This window comes from Lichenostomus cassidix, chromosome 1, assembly GCF_008360975.1.
Source record: "Lichenostomus cassidix isolate B80296 chromosome 1, HeHo_3.0, whole genome shotgun sequence".
NCBI classification, from domain to species: domain Eukaryota; kingdom Metazoa; phylum Chordata; class Aves; order Passeriformes; family Meliphagidae; genus Lichenostomus; species Lichenostomus cassidix.
In genome coordinates, this window is record NC_139479.1 from 87,755,449 (window position 1) to 87,776,110 (window position 20,662).

The 20,662-nt window shown below is 44.5% G+C and overlaps 1 protein-coding gene across 2 annotated transcripts; it reads left to right on the plus strand.

Annotated features, from left to right (window-relative positions):
- Positions 1–5,564: 5,564 nt before the first annotated feature.
- Positions 5,565–20,269, plus strand: ING4 (inhibitor of growth family member 4). 2 transcript variants are annotated; one of them, XM_085068921.1, is made up of 9 exons: positions 5,649–5,685; positions 8,044–8,238; positions 17,074–17,145; positions 17,353–17,519; positions 17,732–17,846; positions 18,168–18,276; positions 18,589–18,736; positions 19,123–19,184; positions 19,401–20,269. In XM_085068921.1, exons 3-9 carry the CDS (start codon positions 17,118–17,120, stop codon positions 19,438–19,440), a joined length of 669 nt encoding a protein of 222 aa, XP_084925047.1. In that variant the 5' UTR covers positions 5,649–5,685; positions 8,044–8,238; positions 17,074–17,117; the 3' UTR covers positions 19,441–20,269. The 2 variants fall into 2 exon arrangements, with proteins under 2 accessions (XP_084925039.1, XP_084925047.1); XM_085068913.1 differs by lacking the exon at positions 8,044–8,238 and having other exon boundaries at positions 5,565–5,685.
- The last annotated feature ends 393 nt before the right edge of the window (positions 20,270–20,662 follow it).

Below are 20,662 nucleotides of genomic sequence, written 5' to 3' on the forward strand. Positions count from 1 at the left end.
GATCAGTGCTATTAGTAATGTTCCTTTGTTTATTTTGTGATTGAAAGGAATGAATGAGCAAAATATTCCTTTCCTTTTACCGTTAGTTTTGCTAGTCACAGAGTTTTTCTTAACAGTTTTCTCTGTTTTTATAGTGTCTAATTTATGTTGATTGCTGTCTGGCCTTCACCTTTTCCATCTGTTATGTTTCTCCTTACAGGAGAGTTTAATTCATATTCCTGTGCCTCCTCTCTTTTTTTCTCATGGACAACTCAGTTTATAGTTTTGCTCACCTTGGAAGTTATGAGACTGCACAGGTTTATTACTGCCATATTCCACATGAACAGGACAAAACTGCCAGCTTCACTCAAGTTCTCTCATCTTGAATGCATCATCTTTAAGTCTGAAAAATGACTTGGTTTGGGTGCAGTGTCTTGAATTAAGCTGGGCAGGCTTTTAAAGTCAGAATAATACTTTGCTGACTGGTTGAATTCCCTGGGGAATGGCTAACAAGTTAAAATTCTTTGCAATGATTTTTCATTTTATATGTTCAAATGCCTTTTCTGGTCCCTGGTTTGATGTGTTGTTTTCTAATGTCTGTCATCCTTTCTCTTCTTGGAATCTGCTACCTAGCATGGGCATCCATACATATTTAAGGCTGTACAATTCCTGTGTTACCAGTCATTTCAAAGGTGTTACTGTTTGTGTTTGTGCAGTTTGCTGCTGAGCCTATAGCTTTGACTGTTTCCCAAGAAGAAACTATTTCTTACTAAGGGACTTTCCCACTGAGTTTCAGAAATGCCCCTTTGTTCTAGGCCTCTTTTTTTTCTTATCAATGAGAATTTCTCTGTTATTCAGTCCTGTTGCTGATGTGGGAATAATTGAAGATACCTTACCCTTGTTATCTTTGTCACTTATTAGAGTTTGGATTAAGTCTTCCTCTTTGAAATCCCAAGGTTGTTTAACATATTCAGAGTGCTCTGGGTGGTTTAAAAAGTACAGTTGCTTCCTGCAAGACACAAAATGTAACAACTTGTACAAAATTCTTCGCTCTTTAGATGAAGCCTGAGGTTCTGCAGACTGCAGCTTTTCTGCTTTGTATACTCAAGCCAACAACGGTTCAATTATTTACCTCCCACTCACAAGAATGGAATATTCTCTTAACAAGATCCCATGGTCCTTCTTCTTCAGTTCTATGAATTCTTTGACCCTGCATTTTCATTGTGATGCCAATCCATTTGTTTCTATATGTCTGTACCCAAGAAGACTTGACAATGACTCTGGGGTTCTGTATGAGGTTGCATCTTGTATCTTTGCTGACAGGCAATAGCACTTATTCTTCTTGTCCTTTTCCAAGCTGATTTTCTGTTCTTAGCTGGATTTTAGAAATTATTGCTTTAAAAGGAAACATCATGTAGGCTGGAAATAATTTAGAAAAGTCACCCACAAACAGTAACTGAATCTCAGCCGTGACTAATGATAGTATTGCTGGTCTACAATTCAGTTAAATCTTCAAGAAACATTTAAGACTTTTATAATTTAAAGCCTTATGGTTAATCAACCATGTCCCTTATTACAGTTTTTTTGTTGGTTATCTCTGCCATTGAAACTGCCATTCTATATTACTACTTTTTTTATTTTAATCCATAGGGCCTTGTTATGCCTTTGTTGAGTACATTAAAGTCTTCTGCTATAAGAAGTCTTTCTTCCTGTGTAATGAATTACAGACCATGATCAAGTCACTGTTTTCATCTTTCCAAACAGCTAAATTGAATTGAGCTGGTTTAGGTGTCTCACAATAAGGCTTGGCTCCATCATGTAGCTCTTATCTGTTGCCTTTCTTTTCACTTTCAGTGACCAGACTGTGTAGTGTTCAGTTCAAGTCTTGCTACATTAGGCCTAGATGGCTGTCTTGAGCCACCAAACTTCTATTGTCATACAAGGACATCTAGTTATTTTAGAGAGGTCTTTTTCTTTAAATTAAAACAAATAGCATTATGTTTCTTTTCTTAGCTGAGTGCAACCCCTGTCAGTGACACTGTGATTTTGCCACATCAGTGTTAGGTTAACTGCCTTACAGCAAACCTGGATGAGCACACTTTGCAAATACTTTTTAAGTAGAAGTATTTGCTGGTCTTCTGGAACACATTCAGAACTTCAAAGTTGTTTGGAAAAGAAAGCCCATTGCTTCCATCTGCTTGCCAGATAATTCTTTTCAAATTACTGATTGTCAGTTTCTAGCTATGCAACTTCTAGGATGTTTTATTTAATGGGTAGAACTAAGCATCTTCCTAAATCTCATTGGCAATAGGCAATATTTCATTACCTCACAGACGTGTCGACATCATCCAACTTTCTTCCTAATATAGAATATAATTATGAGATTCTGTCTGTCTTCTATATTTTTATTGATTATTTTATCATCTTTATATCAACTAAAGGATATATATCATGTTTAGGATTTTCTTCTAATATTTTGCAGGTAATGTACCTGAAAGCTGCCCAAGTTTACTAGTGCAGTTTCAGAACACGGAATGAAATTGCTCTGTACACTTCCTTAACTACAAGATAGGTACCTGTTCAATCGTCCTTTCAGGTACAACAGATTAAATTTGTGTGCATGGTTTCTTGTTTCTGTATAGTAGAACACCAAAGTACTAGAGAGATGTAGTAACTTGGTCCAACAAACATTTCGATTTCATGTAGTGTCTGTGTAATGAATGGAAAAAAAACTGCAAGAAAAGAAATCGTGACACCAAAGAACTAGAGTCTATGCCTAGTTTTGCTGCTGAAGTAGGAAATGTTTTTGAAACATGGACACAGCTCTAATCTGTGGCCTTTGGCATCCTCTTTCATCCGTAAAGCTAATTAATCCCCTTGGTGCCAAGTGCTACAGATCAATCATTTCCTGTTTGTGAGAATGAAGTGTGGGTACCTCTCATGTTTCCTGAAGACTGGAAATGCAAAGTTCAGGGAACTCTGAACTGAGAATGCTAAAGAGTGAGAAGAGCTGAACCTCGACAGCAAAAAGGTAACTGAACAAGAGTCTGAAGTTACAGGTCTCCTGCTGGGTTATGCATGAGGACCCTTCTCAAGCACTGGCCTTCACCTCACAGTCCTTGGACAACAATTTAGAATTCTGTAAGGTAACTGAAAGTTGGAGGCTTGAATTTGGTATGCAGGTGTTTGCATTTCCAAGGGAAAACACACAGGCATCTGTAGATCAATAAAGGTTGAGCACCACTCCTGCAGACTGCTTCCCTGTGGGAGGTCCATAGGCCTTCTGGGAAGCACCACTCATCCTGCAGGTCCTCTGCCAAACCAGGAGCTACCTACAGCATGAACTACAGGATGTAGCTGTAGTAGCAAACTGGGGTGAGGGGGAGGAGTGTGATAACCACTGGGGTTAGCTTGTGTGGCTTTGTTACTAGAGCACTTGCCAAAGGATCAGTGTGTGAGGCTGGGTGAGGGTTAGACATAAATGATCATGGGCCTCGAGCTTATTTCAGCTGGGAAAGCAGCTTCCTGCAAAACATCTGTGCCCAGGCCCACACTTCAGCTTGCAGAAGTGTTAACTCTAAAAAATACTGCACCTCAACAAGTTACTACTGTGGTGACACTTCCTCTGTGGGTGAGGATGCTTGTGGAGCCCTGAGCAATGCAAACCTTTGCTTTGACTTTCTAAAGACAGCAAAAAGAGCAAGCTTTCCTGGACTCACTCAGAGCCCAAGAACTAGTTTTTGCTGGAATGGTAGTTTCCACTGCTGTGAGACCACACAGGCACACAAAACTGCCTCTCCCCTTTATTTTGCAACTTCACAGCGGCAGTTCATGCAGTTAAAGACACATTTGTACACTTCACTGAGATTTGCCCATTTAGATTTTAGGCAAGTGTCTCTTTGCCCTATGGTTTGTACCTGCAGTGGTAAGAAGTCCAGAGGGAGTTTGTCTCCCCATTTCAGTGGTCTATAATTCTGACATCTTCCTAGCCTTGGCTTGGAGGGTAAGATGGGATTCCCAGGTGGTCTCTTAACCAAATTAGTGATGTCTGAGAATGTCTGCTTCTTAACATCAGCTCCATTCAGCCTCATAGCCCCAAGCAGAATGTGTTTGGGGGATTCTGGTTTAGGACTGTGACATGGTATGGGGAGCAGATTTTTTTTTAATGTAACAGCCACATCCTTCCCCTTAATTAAGAGTGTAAGGCCATTTATACAAGAATTTTCAAGTACTTTAAAGTGAGGCGTAACAATAATGTTCAGCTAACTGAAGCCAGCTGCTCCACATGGGAACTGAAAAGACCAAGAAATGTGTTTTGAATAATTAAAAATATGTCATAAATAACTTAAATGACTGTAGGAGGAGGAATGGAAAACTCCATCTTCAGAACACAGAGGATCTCTGAATTAACCAAATAGTTTAACAGCAAGATGGTTGATAGTTCAAACAGCTGCAGTTCCTTTATATAACAGCTCCTCAGTCTTGCAGTGCAGGCTGATGAAAAACTTAATCCCAGTATATTCATATAAATAAAGGCATGGTGTCTTGGAATATCTTTGAGAGGAAAGAGGGCAAAAGAAATCTAGTCACTTCTTGTAGCCAGAATCTGGGAGCACTCAGTCCTTGCTCAGGACTGTCATTATACAAAATGTCAGCAAAACCCAGAATGGTGTAGGTGAGTAGGCAGGAGAAAGGTGGGTGAAATGTAATATTTACCAAACAAATGCTGACGTCTTGAAAAAGCAATCCTAGAACCTAAGGATCAAAAGAAGAAAGATAGTTTAATCTGAGTTTCCCCATATTCATGTGACATCACAGCACAACACCGTGCATGTAGTACCAAGTGACTGGGGAAGAGCTCTAACCTTCAAGTGACTTACAGTGTATGGCCACAAAAGTGGGTCTGGCGTCGTGAACAAAACGAGAGCAAGGTCACATGTACAACTTAATTCCCTTGCTCTGTCACTCTGTTAGATGTGTTATGTTGTGCCAGTCCTTTGCAGCAGAGACCATCCGTCTCCTTTTATGACACAGCAGCAGCTGCTCGTCACTGGTGGGTTACAAGGAGAATGGAAACCCACAGGAACAAGTGGACAGCACCTCCTCAGCAGGATCACAGAATGGGTACGGCTGGAAGGGAGCACAGTAGGTCACTGCTCCAGCCTCCCGGCTCCAGCAGGGCCAGCCCAGAGCACATGGCACAGGATTGCCCCCAGATGATTCTGGAGAATCTCCAGTGAGGGACACTCCACAGCCGCTCTGGGCAATCTGTCCCAGTGCTCAGTCACCCGCACAGCAAAGTTCTTCCTCATGCTCAGGTGGAACTCCCTGTGCCTCAGTTTCTGTCATTGCCTCTCGTCCTAGCGGCTGGCACGACCGAGAACAGTCTGACACTCTCCCTTCAGATCCTTATAGCCATGGATGAGGTCTCCCTCACTGGTGTGAGCCGCCCAGGCTGAACAGGCGCGGCTTGCTCAGCCTTTCCCCGCGGGAGCGATGCCCCGGCGCCCGGCTCGCTGCCCTCGGCGCCGCACTGCCCGAAATGGCGGCGGCAGCGGGGCGGAAGTGCTCGGGCAGCCGGGCGGAAGCGGCTTCGCGGCCGGGCAGGGCCGCTTCCGGGGGGCGCGCGCGTCCGGTTCCCGCCGGAAGCGCGGCGGAGCGGGGCCAAGATGGCGGCGGGGATGTACCTGGAGCACTACCTGGACAGTAAGAGCCGCCGGGGCGGGGCGGGGCCGCGCCGGAGCCGGCCCGGGGGGCACGGACGGGCCGAGGGGCGGGGCGCTGCGGGGCCGAGCGCTGCCCGGCGCGCCCGCGGGCTCTCCCTGCCCTCCGGCGCAGCCCGGCCCGGCTGTGGGGCGCCCGCTCCCCGGGCCGTGCCGAGAGGCCCGTCCGTGGGGCTGGGCTCGGCTGCGGCTCCTGCGGGAGCCCTGACACCGCGGCCCCGCGTCTGCTTTGTTCCCGGGGAAACGAGCCCAGGCTGCTGCAGCCGCCTCGGGAGCTTGGCTGGCAGTCGCTTCCCGGGATGAACATCGAGCCAGGGATAACTTTTGGGTCTGCGGGGCGGTGGTTATGGTAGCTTCCTACGCTGTCAATTTACAAATGCAGCCCTGTTTTTGTGGCCGAAGAGGGGCACATGTAAATGTTAATGAAGCTGGTAACGCTATCGGAGCCCTCCTATGGTTCCTCCTATTTTACCATCCTGCCTTCATGTGCTTATAACTTTGTCAAACAGCCCCTTGGGGATGAGACTTTCCCTGCATGTTTTATCCACGTGTCCTTAAAATAGCCTAGCAGATCCATCAGAGGAGTTGTTTCTCAGTGAATGGGCTAATGAGTTAAGATTCAATAACTTGTTCTTTGAGAAATGCTGTTCTCGGGTTTTCCTGCTGCTCTGGTGTTGACACTGGAGACGGGAGGATGTTCATGAGATGGTGTGTTTAAAGCGTGGTAGTTCTGGTAATGTGTCTTTCACTTCACTGCACCTGGCCAGTTAAATCTCTCCCTTTCTGTTTGCATATGCATGGAAAAACTGGAGCTTGGCTCTTCAGAAATTTTGCTACACCGGGTTTCTTCCAGCACAGAAGTGATAAGGTGTTGACACAGAGACAGAGGGTCTCATTCCTTGTAGCTTCAGTGCTCCTTTTTGTCATTAGGAAAGGAAATCTCTGTAAGAATGTTCAAAAAATATAACAAATTTCAGTGAAAGCTGAAAAGAAGCTGCCATTGAAGAGGCAAGAATCTAGGACCTGGAAGGAAGGAGGATGCAAAAGCCAGGAAGCAGAGCTGGATGAGGAGGCAGGTTGTTAGAGAGGAGCAAAGATTTATGTTCTTGTGCAGTTCTCACTCCATTGTATAGAAGGCTGCAGCTGACTGAGGCTCCCCAGTTGTGAGGACAAGGACTAGGAAAGAGGAGAAGGAAGAAATGGACAAGGAGTAAGTGCAGAGGGAAGGTTGCAGGGTTTTCCTACTGGGAGGGCAGGGATGTATTTTGGGTAAGAGCTGCAGTGCAGAGATAAAGGAGCAAAAGGCTGAGATTTTTAGTTGGTAGGCAGAGATGAGCAGGATGCAGCACTGAGTGTGAGAGGTATGGTAGGTACCCAGCTGGAGAGAAAGGAAGGTTGGTGGGTGGAAAATGCTCCCACCAAAGTCAAACACTTCTGGATCATGTCACTGTCCATTAAAATCAGCCAACCCCCTGGGAACTCCTCTTCCTCTCTAGCACAGGCATGTAGAGGAAATTATAAACTGTTTTCTTTCACAGCTGAGATTTGTGGTCCTGCAATTGAATTAGAGATTCTCATCGTGGTGAAGGTGGACATTAATATGGTGGTGTCAGTGTTATGTTGAGGTATCTTGCTTTTAAAAAAATAAAAGTGATGTGCACTATCTAAAAGTCCTTAAAAGTATCTGGTTACAAAGGTTTTAGGAAGAACAAAACACTTTTCACTGTGATGGTTTAGCCTTTTTTGCTTACTCTTAGAGCTCTTAAGGCCTTTTCCAGTTTTGCCTGGTGCAGATTGTTTCCTGTTATTAGCTAATCATAGCTGTGCTTATTCTAGATTTCTTTCAGAAAAACATATATGAATTGTAATACAGTCAAAGAGCACCCACTGCAGTCTTCAGTAAGGTAGGCTGCTGATAGGTAATAGCATATATTTCTAATTACCCATGTTGTTCTTCTCTAAGCCTGCTCTCATCTTCTGGCTTTCTGCCTGAACATCTGACTCTGTGAAAATGCATACATTTTCATTTTAGTGTTTTAGACACAAGACTTCTTCTTGACGCTAACTTATTGGCAGCATCCAGTTTCCTACTTGCTACATCCCTTTTTTTCCCCCACATTATTTCAGTGTTTATAAAACATTCCATTCAGTTTTGAAGTAGTTCACTAATGTCTCAAAACTTCCTGAAATTTTATAGAAAGAAATTGTCCAGAGCCTTACATCATCTCTTACAAAAAATGTCTAATTCTTAATTTACATCTGTGTCTTGGAATAGAATTCTTTTAGTATTATAGTGCTGTTGCAGACAGTTTTCAATTGAATTTCTTTTTTCCTCCCACAGAGATTCTCTTTCATATGGTTTTCTGTCTGGATCTGCTCAGGGAATGAATGAGGAGAGTGTGATGAAAGAGGGCAGTTATTTGTAGGACCTCTTCATATCTTTGAATAAAGGAAGGTGTATAAGAAATAAAGTGAAGATTGTAGGAAGAAAAAAGGTGGCCTCCTGTTTGAAGCTATTGCATACCACTCTGACAAAGTGAGTTTGATGTTTTTATTTATGTTGTGAGTCCCACTTTTTACAGGTTTTCCTTGCTTGGATTGTGCTTCCATCAGATTATGAGTGGAGATTTTTAGTCAGAGGAGCAGATGTGCAGAATGCTCATAGCTGCAGCTGAAGTCTGCCTTGAATTGATAATTCTGCAAAGTCAGGCTCTATAGCATTTTTACACATTCCAAGAGGAGAGTTTGTAATTAGCTGGCCTTCTTGGCTTTAGTCCCTTGGCCTCAGAAAATCTCTTGCCCTTCATTCTGTTGGTATGAGAATTGGCCATTCCACTGCAGCTTTGTGAAAACATTTTAGTGTCACAATAGTGAACACCTTGAAAGGCTGATTACAAAGTCAGTTTTCAGATTGGGTTCTGGATCTGAGTGTGACTCTGCATTGAGCAAAGAAAATAGAACTTTGAATCAGTGCTCAGTATCGAGAAAAGAAAATAAAACTTTGAATCAGGGCTCAGTCACTGGGAATGAGAAATGCCTTGTATGAAACCTCATGTGATTAGGTAATTAAAAACTGTATATTAAAATGCATGAGCAGTATGACAAAGCTAGTCATACGGCCCCAGTTGCTTCAGTTCACATAATTTGAGCCCTTTACTTTAGACATCTGAAGTTATTTCTATTATTTTTTCATGGAATAAACAAGTTAAGAACAGTTATCTTAGTAAAAAGTTTCTGTCAGCTTCTTGGGTCAGGTATTTCAGTAGCTTTCAAGTCCTTGCTGTAATGGGAAACTGGGTTTAGACCTAGGATTAGGCATGCCTTTGCTTTTGCTCTAAGCTGTTAATTACAAAGCAGATCTGTCTGAAATGCGTTATGCTCATGGCAGATGTTTTTGCAGTAGAAAAATGTGCACATTCCATGTGTGCTGAACATCTTGACAGAGGAACTCCATATCTTGTCTGCTCTGATCACCTTCATTCCTTCATCCTACTTACTGAAGCTCTCCCTTCAGTGACTATTCTGAGCCAAAGGATTCAGGGAAGGGGACAAGAGGAATGTGTCTTGTTCCAGTTCTCTTCTTCCTGAGGTTTTTCTCCAGTGACTGAATTGAAGCATAAAAAGATTTCCATCTCTTCAAATATTGTCCTCTTCGTGATTTCTAAACCATTTTATTCCTGGTTTTGAGGGGAGAAAGCAAGATAAGTAAGTGCCTTCCCTCAAGCAGTAAAGCAGTGCAGCTTTAGGAAGGGAAAACCTACAGGTTCAAAGGAGTTAAGAGATGTAGAAAGGAATGGAGGAAGAAGAAGAGGGAAGAAAACTGGTTTGTGATTAAAAGATGGAATGTGCATAAAGAATCATGAGAAGAGTTTGCGCTTGCTCGAACTTGAGTTACTGTGCTTGGCTCAGTGTTGGCCTCATGTGGGGTTACAAGTACTGTTGTGGAGGCTTTGAGATGGAGGAAGGGATAATGTGATGGTTTTCCAGAAGGGGAGATGCAAACCCTGAGTTTTTTTCTTGTTTGGAAGTTTCCAGTGGCTTGTAGAGCTCCTTTGTGAAAGGCATTGTTGAAGCACACATACTCAGAAAACAGTCCCAAATAGTTTTTACAAGTCTCTGTTTACATATGAATGTGCCATGAGTGTAGGGATTGTCTATAGTAGAGGGAACTGCTGTGCAACCACTTGTGTTTTCTACCATCAGTGCTTCCCTGTTTAGGGTGCCAGAATAAAGGAAGTGTACCTAGTGACAACACGTGAATGATCTTTTATGGCAACTTACCAAGGCACGTACCTCTGCTCAACAACAAAAATTGTTTCCATCTTCCCTCACCTCAAATCCCTGAGGAACTAAAGCCAGTATTTGATCTAAATTAGGCCTAAATGCTTGGGAGAGTCATGAGCAGCAGGAGTAGCAGCTAACCTTGGTGAGTTTGAGAGGCAGAAGGATGTCACAGGCCTGGCTGCTCAGATGGCTGCATTATGTTCTGTTGCCTTGAAGGCCTCCAGTCAGGACCTGTTCCAGGAGCAGGCATTAGGACATCCCTGCCTCAGTGCAGAGGGTGATGGAGACAGCAGGCTTAGATGAGGAGGTCTCAGCTGGTAAGTTAACGTGGTACTATGTAGTCAGTTTACCTTGGGTTTTTCCCCTTTTTTACACTGGTTAGGGAGGCATCAAGTGTCCTTTGCTCCTTCTGTTTGCATATGTCAGTAGGCACATAGAGATGCACCAGTTCAGAGCTTGTGAGTGCTAGAAAACTTAAGCACAGAGCAACAGAAGCAGCACATGCCCTCATGGAAGTCATCTTCTTTCTCCTACAATCAGCATGGGAATGTCCTTTCATTCCTTGATAACATTAGTTAACCCAGTAAAACAGGATTATCCTATATAGCTCCACCTGTCAGCGTTTTCCTCTGTGCGGCTTCATCAAATGAGGGTGTGATGGGTATTGTCATCTTAATGCTCCTAGAGAACATGGGCATGATGTTGGAAATTGCTGTAGGCGAGCCTTGATGCCTTCCCAGACCTGGCTGTGTTCCAAATTCCCCAGCAGTTCTTTTATCTCTTGCTTTCCCTACCTTCATTACTGTTATCCCCTCCCCAGTGTAGCAGGCAGCCATAGCCCCTGTCCCTGCCTCTGCTGTTCATGTCGTACTTCAGAATTGCAAGTCTCTTAATAACTCGTTTCTGTACTTGACACTGTTCTAGTGTAGTGAAAGATGCCTTTCACCTTATTGAGACTTTGGAATAGTTACACCTGTGATGCATCACATATGATCTATGGAAAATTACAGAAGATTTTGTGCAGGGGAGAAAATTTGGTGATTCATAGACATCATTTGTTTTTGTGTGAAAGCTACTGGCACAGCCCACACTGAGCTGATACATTTAATGACCAATTCATTTAGAATTGATTTTCTTGTTGGCTGATATTTTTATTGGAGCTGGTGCAAGATGGCTTTACATGGCAAAGCATGCTGTGTTTTCTCTGTATTTCTTTACTTACCCAACTGCAAATCTGATGTCATTGTTTTGGCAAACAGCCCTGTGATCTCTTTGGTAGTTGTCCCTGCCTTTGGAGGTCTGTGGCAGGCAGGCTGGAAATGCCAGGAGTATTGTGAGTCTCATTTGTTGTGTCAGTCCTCCAAGTCCTCCAAGCCCTCCAAGCTTCTGAAATCAAGGTTGATCTTTAACAATAAAGATCCCTTTTCTGAGATTTAACAACATTGCCTGCTGTCTTGGCTGTGGATGTCATAGCACTGAGCTACTGTAATAAGAAGATGACAAAAAGAGCCCTGAGAAAAGGGTCCAAACTTTGGGGAAGTATTGGGTTTCCATAGCTGACTGTCATTGACATTGACTGTCACTGCTGACTGATACCCACTTGTTTGGACAGTGCTTGAACTAGATGTGCTTGGGTGGACTGGTGTGCAGTGCCCTGGCCCAGAGCTTGGGGTATGTGATGTGGCCACAGAATTCCTGGGTGGCTGTGGCTGAATGAGTCTACCATGCACTTGAGCACCCTCTTTGTGAAACTGCAGGTAGTATTGTCCCTTTCCAGGGTGTTGTGAGGATAATGGTACAGGTTGGGATTTTTTATTGCAGCAGGGCTGAGCCATCTCTGAATAGAGGGAAAGGGATATATTGTGCTCAAGCACCAATTTCAGTAAACTGCGTAGGAAGGTGATTGATTACTTAAGAACGCAGAACAGGGTAGAAGCAGTCATTTAAAAGGGTTATACACTCTGAAAGAAGGGATTTAAAGGACATCCTGCCCCCTAATGAGGGAGCAAGGAAGCTCCTGAAGATTGCTGCAAGCCAGTTGTCCTGCAGTGTACTTCAAGTGCTACAAAAGTATGAGAATCACAGAGTACTGAAAAGTCCGATGTGCTTCCCCATCAAGACCCCTGCCAGTTTCCTGTCTTGGGGGGGGCAAAGGATTTACCCTTCCATTGTAGCACAAGCAGGAATGTTTTAATTGCCTTCATCAGTGTGGTGTCTAAAGTGTTTGCTGAAATCTATACTGTTCAATAAAGCAACCGTGGTCATGTTTCAAAATGTATTTTCCCATTTTTTAATAAAATTTAAACATGCGTCTAAATGTGGTGGGTGAACAGATGTCTCGGGTAAAGCACTGTGTGTTTATATGGTCCTTGGTACTATTGATCTGTTTTTAGGGCTTTGGACTGAACAAATCCATTGTTTGGCACAGTACAGACGTGCTGCAGAGGATTGAAGCATAATTGAAGTTATGAGGCTGTGTAGGCTTGCTCTCTGCATTTGTATGTCACAGTTAACATCTGAGTTAAGTAGCTGAAGTTTAAATATCAGTTGCCTGCACCTGACATCCCACGTGTGTTTCTAAAAAGAAGTAAATAAAATAATAATTGTTGGAGAGGAAAGAAGTGGTGTTGGATTCTGACTTTTGGAGAGAGAGTGTGTGGTTCTTAAGAGAGAAGACAGCATGGTTATGGATGCCTGTGGAAGAATGAATGGGGGAAGGAATGACAAGGGCAGAGGAGAATAAAAGAGATGAAAGCAGAATGGGGGTAGTAGAGGGATAACACTCCCTCCACTACCCCCACTAGGTAGAGAGACTTTAGCCTGTGATCAGAAATGAAAACAAGCTAAGAAAAGGAAGAGGTGAGAAAAACTCACTGAGAGATCTGCACCAGTGATTTTCAGGGTGATCGTACCGTAAGAGGAATCAGTAGGGCTGCACAAGACTTCTGTGTGGATCTGTGCAATGGCTCCGTTAGGAAAAGCATTCCCAGCAGGTCAAGGGAGGGATCCTGCCCATCTACTCAGCCCTGGTGAGGTGTGTCTGGGGTGCTGTGTCCAGTTCTGGGCTCCTCAGTAAAGAGAGACATGGAGCTCCTGGAGCAGGTGCAGCAGAGGGCTACAAGGATGATTGGGGGGACTGGAGCATCTCTCTTATGAGGGAAGGTGAGGGAGCTGGGCCTGTTCAGCCTTCCGAAGAGATGACTGAGTGGGCATCTCACCAGGGTCTGTCAGTGTCTGCAGGGAGGGTCTTGAGGATAGAGACAGACTCTTCTCAGTGCCAAGCACTAGGACATGAGGCACTGGGCAGAAACTGATGCTCAGGGAGTTCCACCTGAACATGAGGGAGAATTTTGTTGCTGTGCAGGTGACCGAGCACTAGAAGAGATTCCCCACAGAGGTTATGGAGTCTCCCTCTCCAGACACATTCCAGAACTATCTGGAGGCAATCCTGTGCCATGTGCTCTGGGATGACCCTGCTTGAGCAGGGAGGTTGGACCAGATGATCCACTCTGGTCCCTTCCAGCCTTACCCATTCTGGATTCTGTGACACAGTTGCATTAAAGCCAGCCCATGCTTTGGACCAAGCTGTTGGCCTTGCTAGCACTTCCTTCCCTGTACTTTTTCACCATCCTCCTCTTCCACTCTTGCTACTGTGCCATTTGTGTGGAAAGAGGCCCTTGCTTTTCCTTATTTTTTTGTCCATTGTTGCGCATCATCACTCTTCTCTAGTGATCAAGGATGCCTCTACAGTGTTTTTTCTTCATAATTATCAGTTCCATAATCTGAGAATTAGATGGGTATTTTATGATAGATAGCATTTAGTCATGATAATTTTAGGTGAATCTTATTAAGATGAAAGGAAAATTAATTGCAGAGAAAAAAAGAGAAAGGAGGAAATTAAGTTACATAAATAACATGAATGTTTTTAGAAATAGGAAAAGTGTGGTGGTAGAAATGAGGAAAGGAAGACTCAAATCTAGATTTTATTTTTTAATGGGACTTAGAGGGTGGTGATGTCTGATAGCCAGCACAGCACAGTCCAAGCAATTTCAGCAAGTGTTCTGGCCCCTGTGATAAATTCTGTGATGCAGAGAATCATTCTGTTTAAGGCTATGCAAGAGCTTTGGAGTTAAGCTGTAGATAGTAGAAAACATCCCCATAGCTAGATTAAGTTATGTACCATACAAATAGTTTGTTGCTCAGTTATAACTTGCTTAGCTGCAGCTTTATCTTGTTATGCTTTTTGTTATTGCCAGACTCTCTCTGGATCATAATTTGTAATGGTGTGCTCAGCTTCCTTCTATTTCCAATGGAACAGATAAAGTATCTTTGTAGCAGTTCTGATTATAAAGTCACTGTACTGTCACTTGTTTCATTTTTTCCCAGTTTATTGACGAGGCAGTAGCAGAACATTTGTCCAATAATAGATTCGCAGAGTGAAATATTTTGCTGTGGTTTTAGGAAATCATTTTGCTGGTTTTAGAAGGGAAGGAATTCAACTGACAGGGTTTGTCTCATCAGCCCCAGTGAAGCCTGCCCAGCTAACGAGCCTCTGGAAGATCATGGCTGGGAAGTGCTTAGCTGGTAAATGAGCATTTGCTCAGCAGAGCCAGAGCCAGAGCCAGGTGACAGCTCTCCCCACACTGCGGGAGCCGCCGGGAGCAGAGGGCTCTGAGCACCTGGAGGCAGGAAAGAGGCAGGGGAGCCACTGGCCGGCCGAGGGGCTGGCACTGAGGGGAGCAGGTGCTGGGAGAGAGAGGCTCTCAAGGGTAGGGGGCACAGGCTGGGCAGACAAGGCCAGGCACATAGAGGCAAAAGAAGGACAGATGCTGTCCAAACGAGGGTGTGTGCTGATGTTAGTGGTGGTGGCAGATTTTTACAGTGACAGCTGTAAAAACTAGAGCACAGTTCCTTTCACGTTCTGTAGCAGAAACAAACTCCTGTTTGAGTTTCTCCTGGTGTGAGAACGTCGCTGTGAAACGTGACTGTAACCTCGTGTGGGGCTGTTCTGCCCACAGAGTAATATCCTACTGGGTTTTGTGCTGGCTCAGGTGCTTGCTCTATTGAACGGTTTCTAGCCCTGCTGAGGGAAAACTGACAGTACCTGGTAGAATTAGTGCTTTTACCATCTGTCCTTTTCAGAAGAGAAACAGAAATTACATTAATCTTTCCTAAAAACCACAAAGTCCAGAATTTAGAAGCTATGATCTTCCAGGATTAATACACTCAATATAAATTTGACATATTGTGTGCAGTGCAGGAACAGATACTGTTTTCCTCTAGAGGATACCTGTCTTGTCTTCTGCAGCAGATGCTTTGGAGAGGAATGAAAAGCAGCGTGCTGCAATATGACCCATGTTTCATTTGCTATATAAATTGAAAGGTTTAGAGTTGATGAGGCTGGGGATTTGAGGAAGGAAAAAGGTATGGTCTTGAGATTCCCAAGCTGGATTTCATCCCTGCCATAAGCTCTCTCTATAAGCAATAATAATTTCCAGCATTGTGTCCCCGTCGTGTTCTGAGATGCTTTTTCGAGCCGTAGGGATGTAATCTGGTAGTCAGCTGCTTAAACCTTGTGTGAAGTCTGTCATGCTGAACAAACATGGAAGTATCAAATTCAGGATGTGCCAACAGACTTCATTTTGCCGCTCAGTGATTTTTCAAAATTTGAATTTGCACTGTTAACTGTCCTTGAATGCAGAGGGGTGATGTGTATGTGCCGTGGATTATGTATCAGGGTACTGCTTAAGGACACCTACTATCTAAGCATTTCTCAGGTAACTAAATCAGAAATGGCAACAGAAATCTGTTGAAGCAGCATCTTGATTGCTCCTAAGGATTCTGTATGTAACTTATTATTATGCTGTTTGGGCAAAAAAGTAAGTTAAAGGAACAACTTCTGTGCTCAGCAAGGCCCACAATTGGTTTTACCTCTTACAGGAATTAATTTCACGTCCTGTTCTGTAGTACTTGTTAAATCTTGTTAAAACCTTCCTCTTGCGTACAGAACCTTCCCTGTCAACTGGTTGCTCTTCAGGGAAGTGGAAAAGCATTCATTGCTGTAGAAATGCTTGCAGTGAAATAGAGAATGCTGCCAGGACTGATATGTTGGACAGCTTTGGTGATGGCCAGACACACCTTCAGCTGCACTCCCTGTGAGTTGGAAAGCGAGTTCAGGAAGCTCAGACGTGCTTGTGTTGTGTTTGTGAAGAGCTTTTCCCACCACCTTTTTTTTTTTTAACCCACAAGAGATTTTTTTTTTTTTTTTTTAAGGTTTAAAGGTGACAGTAATCAAGCTTAGACTTCAGGTTAATGCAGTGACCCTAGATCTCATTTTGATTAGACAGCCATGGAAAAATGAGAATTGTTTTTATCAGCTTTGCCAGTTGAGCATCTGGTGATGCCTAGGGGGGGAGTAGCATAGTGCATTGAAAATTAATTGACTATCAACTTCACATTGCTCATTCAGAGCCCTACAAATGTTTATTATTCACGATGTGTGGCATCCTTCCAGGTGTTGGACAGGCCACACTGAGATGACAGTGCAGAAGGCACAAGAAGTCACAAGTCTCAGGGGGTTAAGACTGCTCTCTGCTCCACATCCCATCTCAGACTTGATCTTTGCTCTTTCCAAAATGTCTACTGTCCCCTATGTTAAATGGATGCATTAAGCAGACTCACTTTTCAGTGAATTAGCATTTGATCAACTTTAATTTTTACATCCTTGTGTAGAAATAACTAAATGGCTTTATTTACCAGCTGTTGTGCTGTTTTTTCATTACTGAGTGGAGTTTTTGGATGGAGACGTATTATAATGACTGACACTCATTACAGATTTTGGGTTTCTGCTTTCTTAGTGTGGACCTTTCTGCATGGCAGCAGTTTTCTGCTAATTAATATATATTCTGGAAGTACGCTTCTGAATAAAATAAATCACATTTTTATAGTCTGTGTCTTCTGGAGCCGACTACAAATGGAATGTGCTGATGTGCACTGGGGTGGGTGGGGTGCTGTTGGTTAGCTTTGCTCCTGCCTTGGCATCATGGACAAGAACCTGATTTCTCCATGTATTCTCCTTTCTCTGCAGGTATTGAGAACCTCCCATTTGAATTACAGAGAAACTTCCAGCTCATGCGAGACCTGGATCAGAGGACAGAAGGTGAGGATTAGAGATGGTTTTGTTGCGAAGACAAGTGTGTAGCTTGATCAGCTTTGCTTTGCTTTGCTTTGCTTTGCTTTGCCTGTATCATGGGGATCTCCAGGCAGGGAAGGAGGCCTGGAGCTGCTCCAGTCATTCAGTCTCTCCTCATGGAGGGCTCTGCAGTGTGTGTGGTATTTGTGTATTTAATGGTGCAACTTGTTTCAGACCTCAAGTCAGAGATCGATAAGTTGGCCACGGAGTATATCAGCAATGCCAGGACTTTGTCTTCAGAGGAAAAACTGGGGCTTCTCAAGCAAATCCAGGAGGCCTATGGAAAGTGCAAGGAATTTGGGGACGACAAGGTTCAGCTGGCTATGCAGACCTATGAGATGGTATGAAGGGAAGTGTCTCATGCTTGTCATGTGAAAGTCTGAACTAAAGCCACCCATTTCGGAAGGCCCCGATCTCTCATCTTTAGGCTGTGCCCACTCTTGCTTGTCAGCTCTTTAGTGCAAGCCCCCTGCCTCTTTGACCACTCTTTGTCCCCTCTTTGCCCTCCTGGGCTCTGTCCTGTGGTAACTCGTGGTCACTGCTGTCTTTGCAGGTCGATAAGCACATCCGGCGGCTGGACACAGACCTCGCTCGCTTCGAAGCAGACCTGAAGGAGAAGCAGATAGAGTCGAGTGACTATGACAGTTCTTCCAGCAAGGGCAAGAAGAGTGAGTACCACCACTGGGCTGCAGATTGATTCAGGAGGCAGCCAAGTGACTGTGGAAGTGGTGGGGATGAAGGCAGGCACTGGAGTGGTGCAGATCAAAGACTGTTGCGCTGGAATCTGAAGGACAGGTAAACAGATGGTGACCTGGGCTCTTCTTGTGTGAGCATATTCACGGCCGCTAGATAAATTAGGATGGGATGCATGGCCCAAAGCCAATATACATTCCAAAGAAGGAGTGTATTTTAGTGCTGGAGAGGTTGTCACTGTCAGGTGTCTGTTTTGCTGGGGTGACAGATGCAACACCTTTTTCTCTTCTTACCAGAGGGCCGAGCCCAGAAAGAGAAAAAGGCTGCCCGTGCTCGCTCTAAAGGGAAGAACTCTGATGAGGAAGCACCAAAAACTGCCCAAAAGAAATTGAAGCTCGTCCGCACGTAAGTGTTTAGGAGACTTGAGGGAATGAGAGGCAGCACTAGAAATCAGACCAAGGCAGGCATAGCCAGGCTGATCCCCACCCACCCTGGAATGGTGTGTCCTCTGTCCCTTCTTGGGAAGCAAGAGGACTGACACTTTTTTTATTCTTTCAGGGGAGTGTGGGTTGAAGGGGAAAGCAGGTCACTCCATTGGAGTTGATTGTATTTAAATAAGAGAAGTATCTGTCTCTGGCAAGCAAGGGCATTGTATTTGGATGCTTGAAGGTGCTCAAAGCCAGTTACTTTCTGACTGACTTTATTCCTGTCCTGCAGTAGCACAGAGTATGGGATGCCTTCAGTCACCTTTGGGAATGTGCACCCTTCAGATGTACTGGATATGCCTGTGGACCCCAATGAGCCCACTTACTGCCTGTGCCACCAGGTCTCCTATGGGGAGATGATTGGCTGTGACAACCCAGATGTAAGAGCCTGCACGAGATGGAAATGGGGGGAACGGAGTGGAGATGAGTCGTGCCTGGAAAGTCTTGTCCTGCTTGGGTGGGGCCTGGTACAGCAAGCAGTGACAAAGGGGAGGGCTTACCTCAGGGAGTTGGGAAGGGCAGAGGTGTGGCTGGCCATGACCTCTGAAGTGCCTCTTTCTTCAGGGTTTTCTTTAAAATGTTTTCTTGCCCCTAAACTTAGCAAGGGAGAAGGGGAGTTCTCCTTGCTAACAGTGTGTAGATTGGGTGTGAGTATTCAATCCTTGATCACTCTTGGGGGTTTAGGAGTTTGGGAAACTCTGGTAGTCCAAAAGCAACAGTTTCAAAAGAAAACTGCTCTTTAACTGGCTGCTCTTCATCCCAACAGTGTTCCATTGAATGGTTTCATTTTGCCTGTGTGGGTCTGACAACAAAACCAAGAGGAAAATGGTGAGTGAAGCAACCTGGGGGCTCCATTGGCCTTTGGAAAGGGAAGGTCCTAGGTGGCAGGAGGGAAAGTACTGTATATACACACTTAGAAGATACCATTAAAAGGAAGTTTGAATTAAGGCTTTGTCAGGGACCTTGGAAAAGGTCTTTTGGGACCATGTACTTCAGGCTCAAGTCATGCCCTAAATGTTGGCTTTGTACTTCCCTTTCTAACAGGTTCTGCCCTCGCTGTTCCCAGGAGAGGAAGAAGAAGTAAATTCAGATGAGACCTCAGTACTGCTGCAGGAGCTCTCTTCCCCCTGCCAGGGCCTCGTCCCAGTTCCCCCAGCCCTTGGGGCCTTGGCTGAGGGGAAGTCTTGCCCTGTTTGTGGTTTGGGCCATCCCTGGAATGGTGTGTACCCTCACGGTGGTTCCCGTGTGTTCTGTATCCCTGGTTCCTTCTGAGTCCTTAAGGGAGGCCCTCTCTGTGTACTATTCCAAACAGGTCTCTGAACCTCAAAGGGAATGAATGAGGGCACCAGGGTAGCCACCAGATTCCCAGGGATTCAGGTAGCCCCTGATTTTCCTTGGCTTTCCTTCAGCCTCCTCAGAGTTCATTGCCTACTCTCTGCTTAGAGAGCAAGGCTATGGGATGGGGGAAGGAAAGGAGGTAAGTCTTCAGCATTTTAGGTCATTCATTTTCCTGGATCTTTTTCAGGAGAGAGGGAGTAACCAGGTTACTTCTTAATCTAGTGGGCTGGTTGAGAGACTGAAAACCTGATGTGCTCCCTGTATTTAACCATTCCACTGCTGGCATTGAGCAGCCTCTTTTGTTGGGGAGAGGAGGAGGCAGAGGGAATGTTTAGAGCTAGCTTTGTCTCTCTTATTCCTGGGGTAAACCTGCTGGTCTGGGAAGCACATTGTGTGAAGGAGGAAGAATTTCTGACCACGTGGGAAGAAACGGCTTGGTCCAGTCTGTCTTCCAGCTTCAAAATTCTGCCTTCCTCTTGTGTAGTGGTGCTTCTCCATTATGTTGATGGTGGGAAGTTTGGGGATTCAGATCCCACTTGTATAATACAGAACGAAATAAAATTCATTGAAACAAATACGCTGTTTGCCTCGATGTCACCTCCAAAATAAACTGCGGCAATTGGTCTCTAGTTTTTCTTTCTCTCTTAGCTCTGCTTTTATTGTAAATGGTGAATGTGGTACAGATTTTTCATGTAGCAATCCTGACCAGCACTAATAAGTGACGTTCTGCAAAAGTCAGGGTTGAAAATGTACCTAATGTACTTGAAAAAAGCTACTGAGCTTTCTGGTGGCTGTGAAAAATACCTGTGCCCTCAGTTGTGCCCTCACGAGAACGTGAACATTAATTCGTGGTATTTTTTCATCGTTTACTTCATCAGTTGCCTTCTCTTAAATGAGGAAGGGTGGAGGTTGCAAAGGCCAACCCTCACTGTCTGTTGGGCAGCACAGCTGGGAAAGTAAGCCATCAG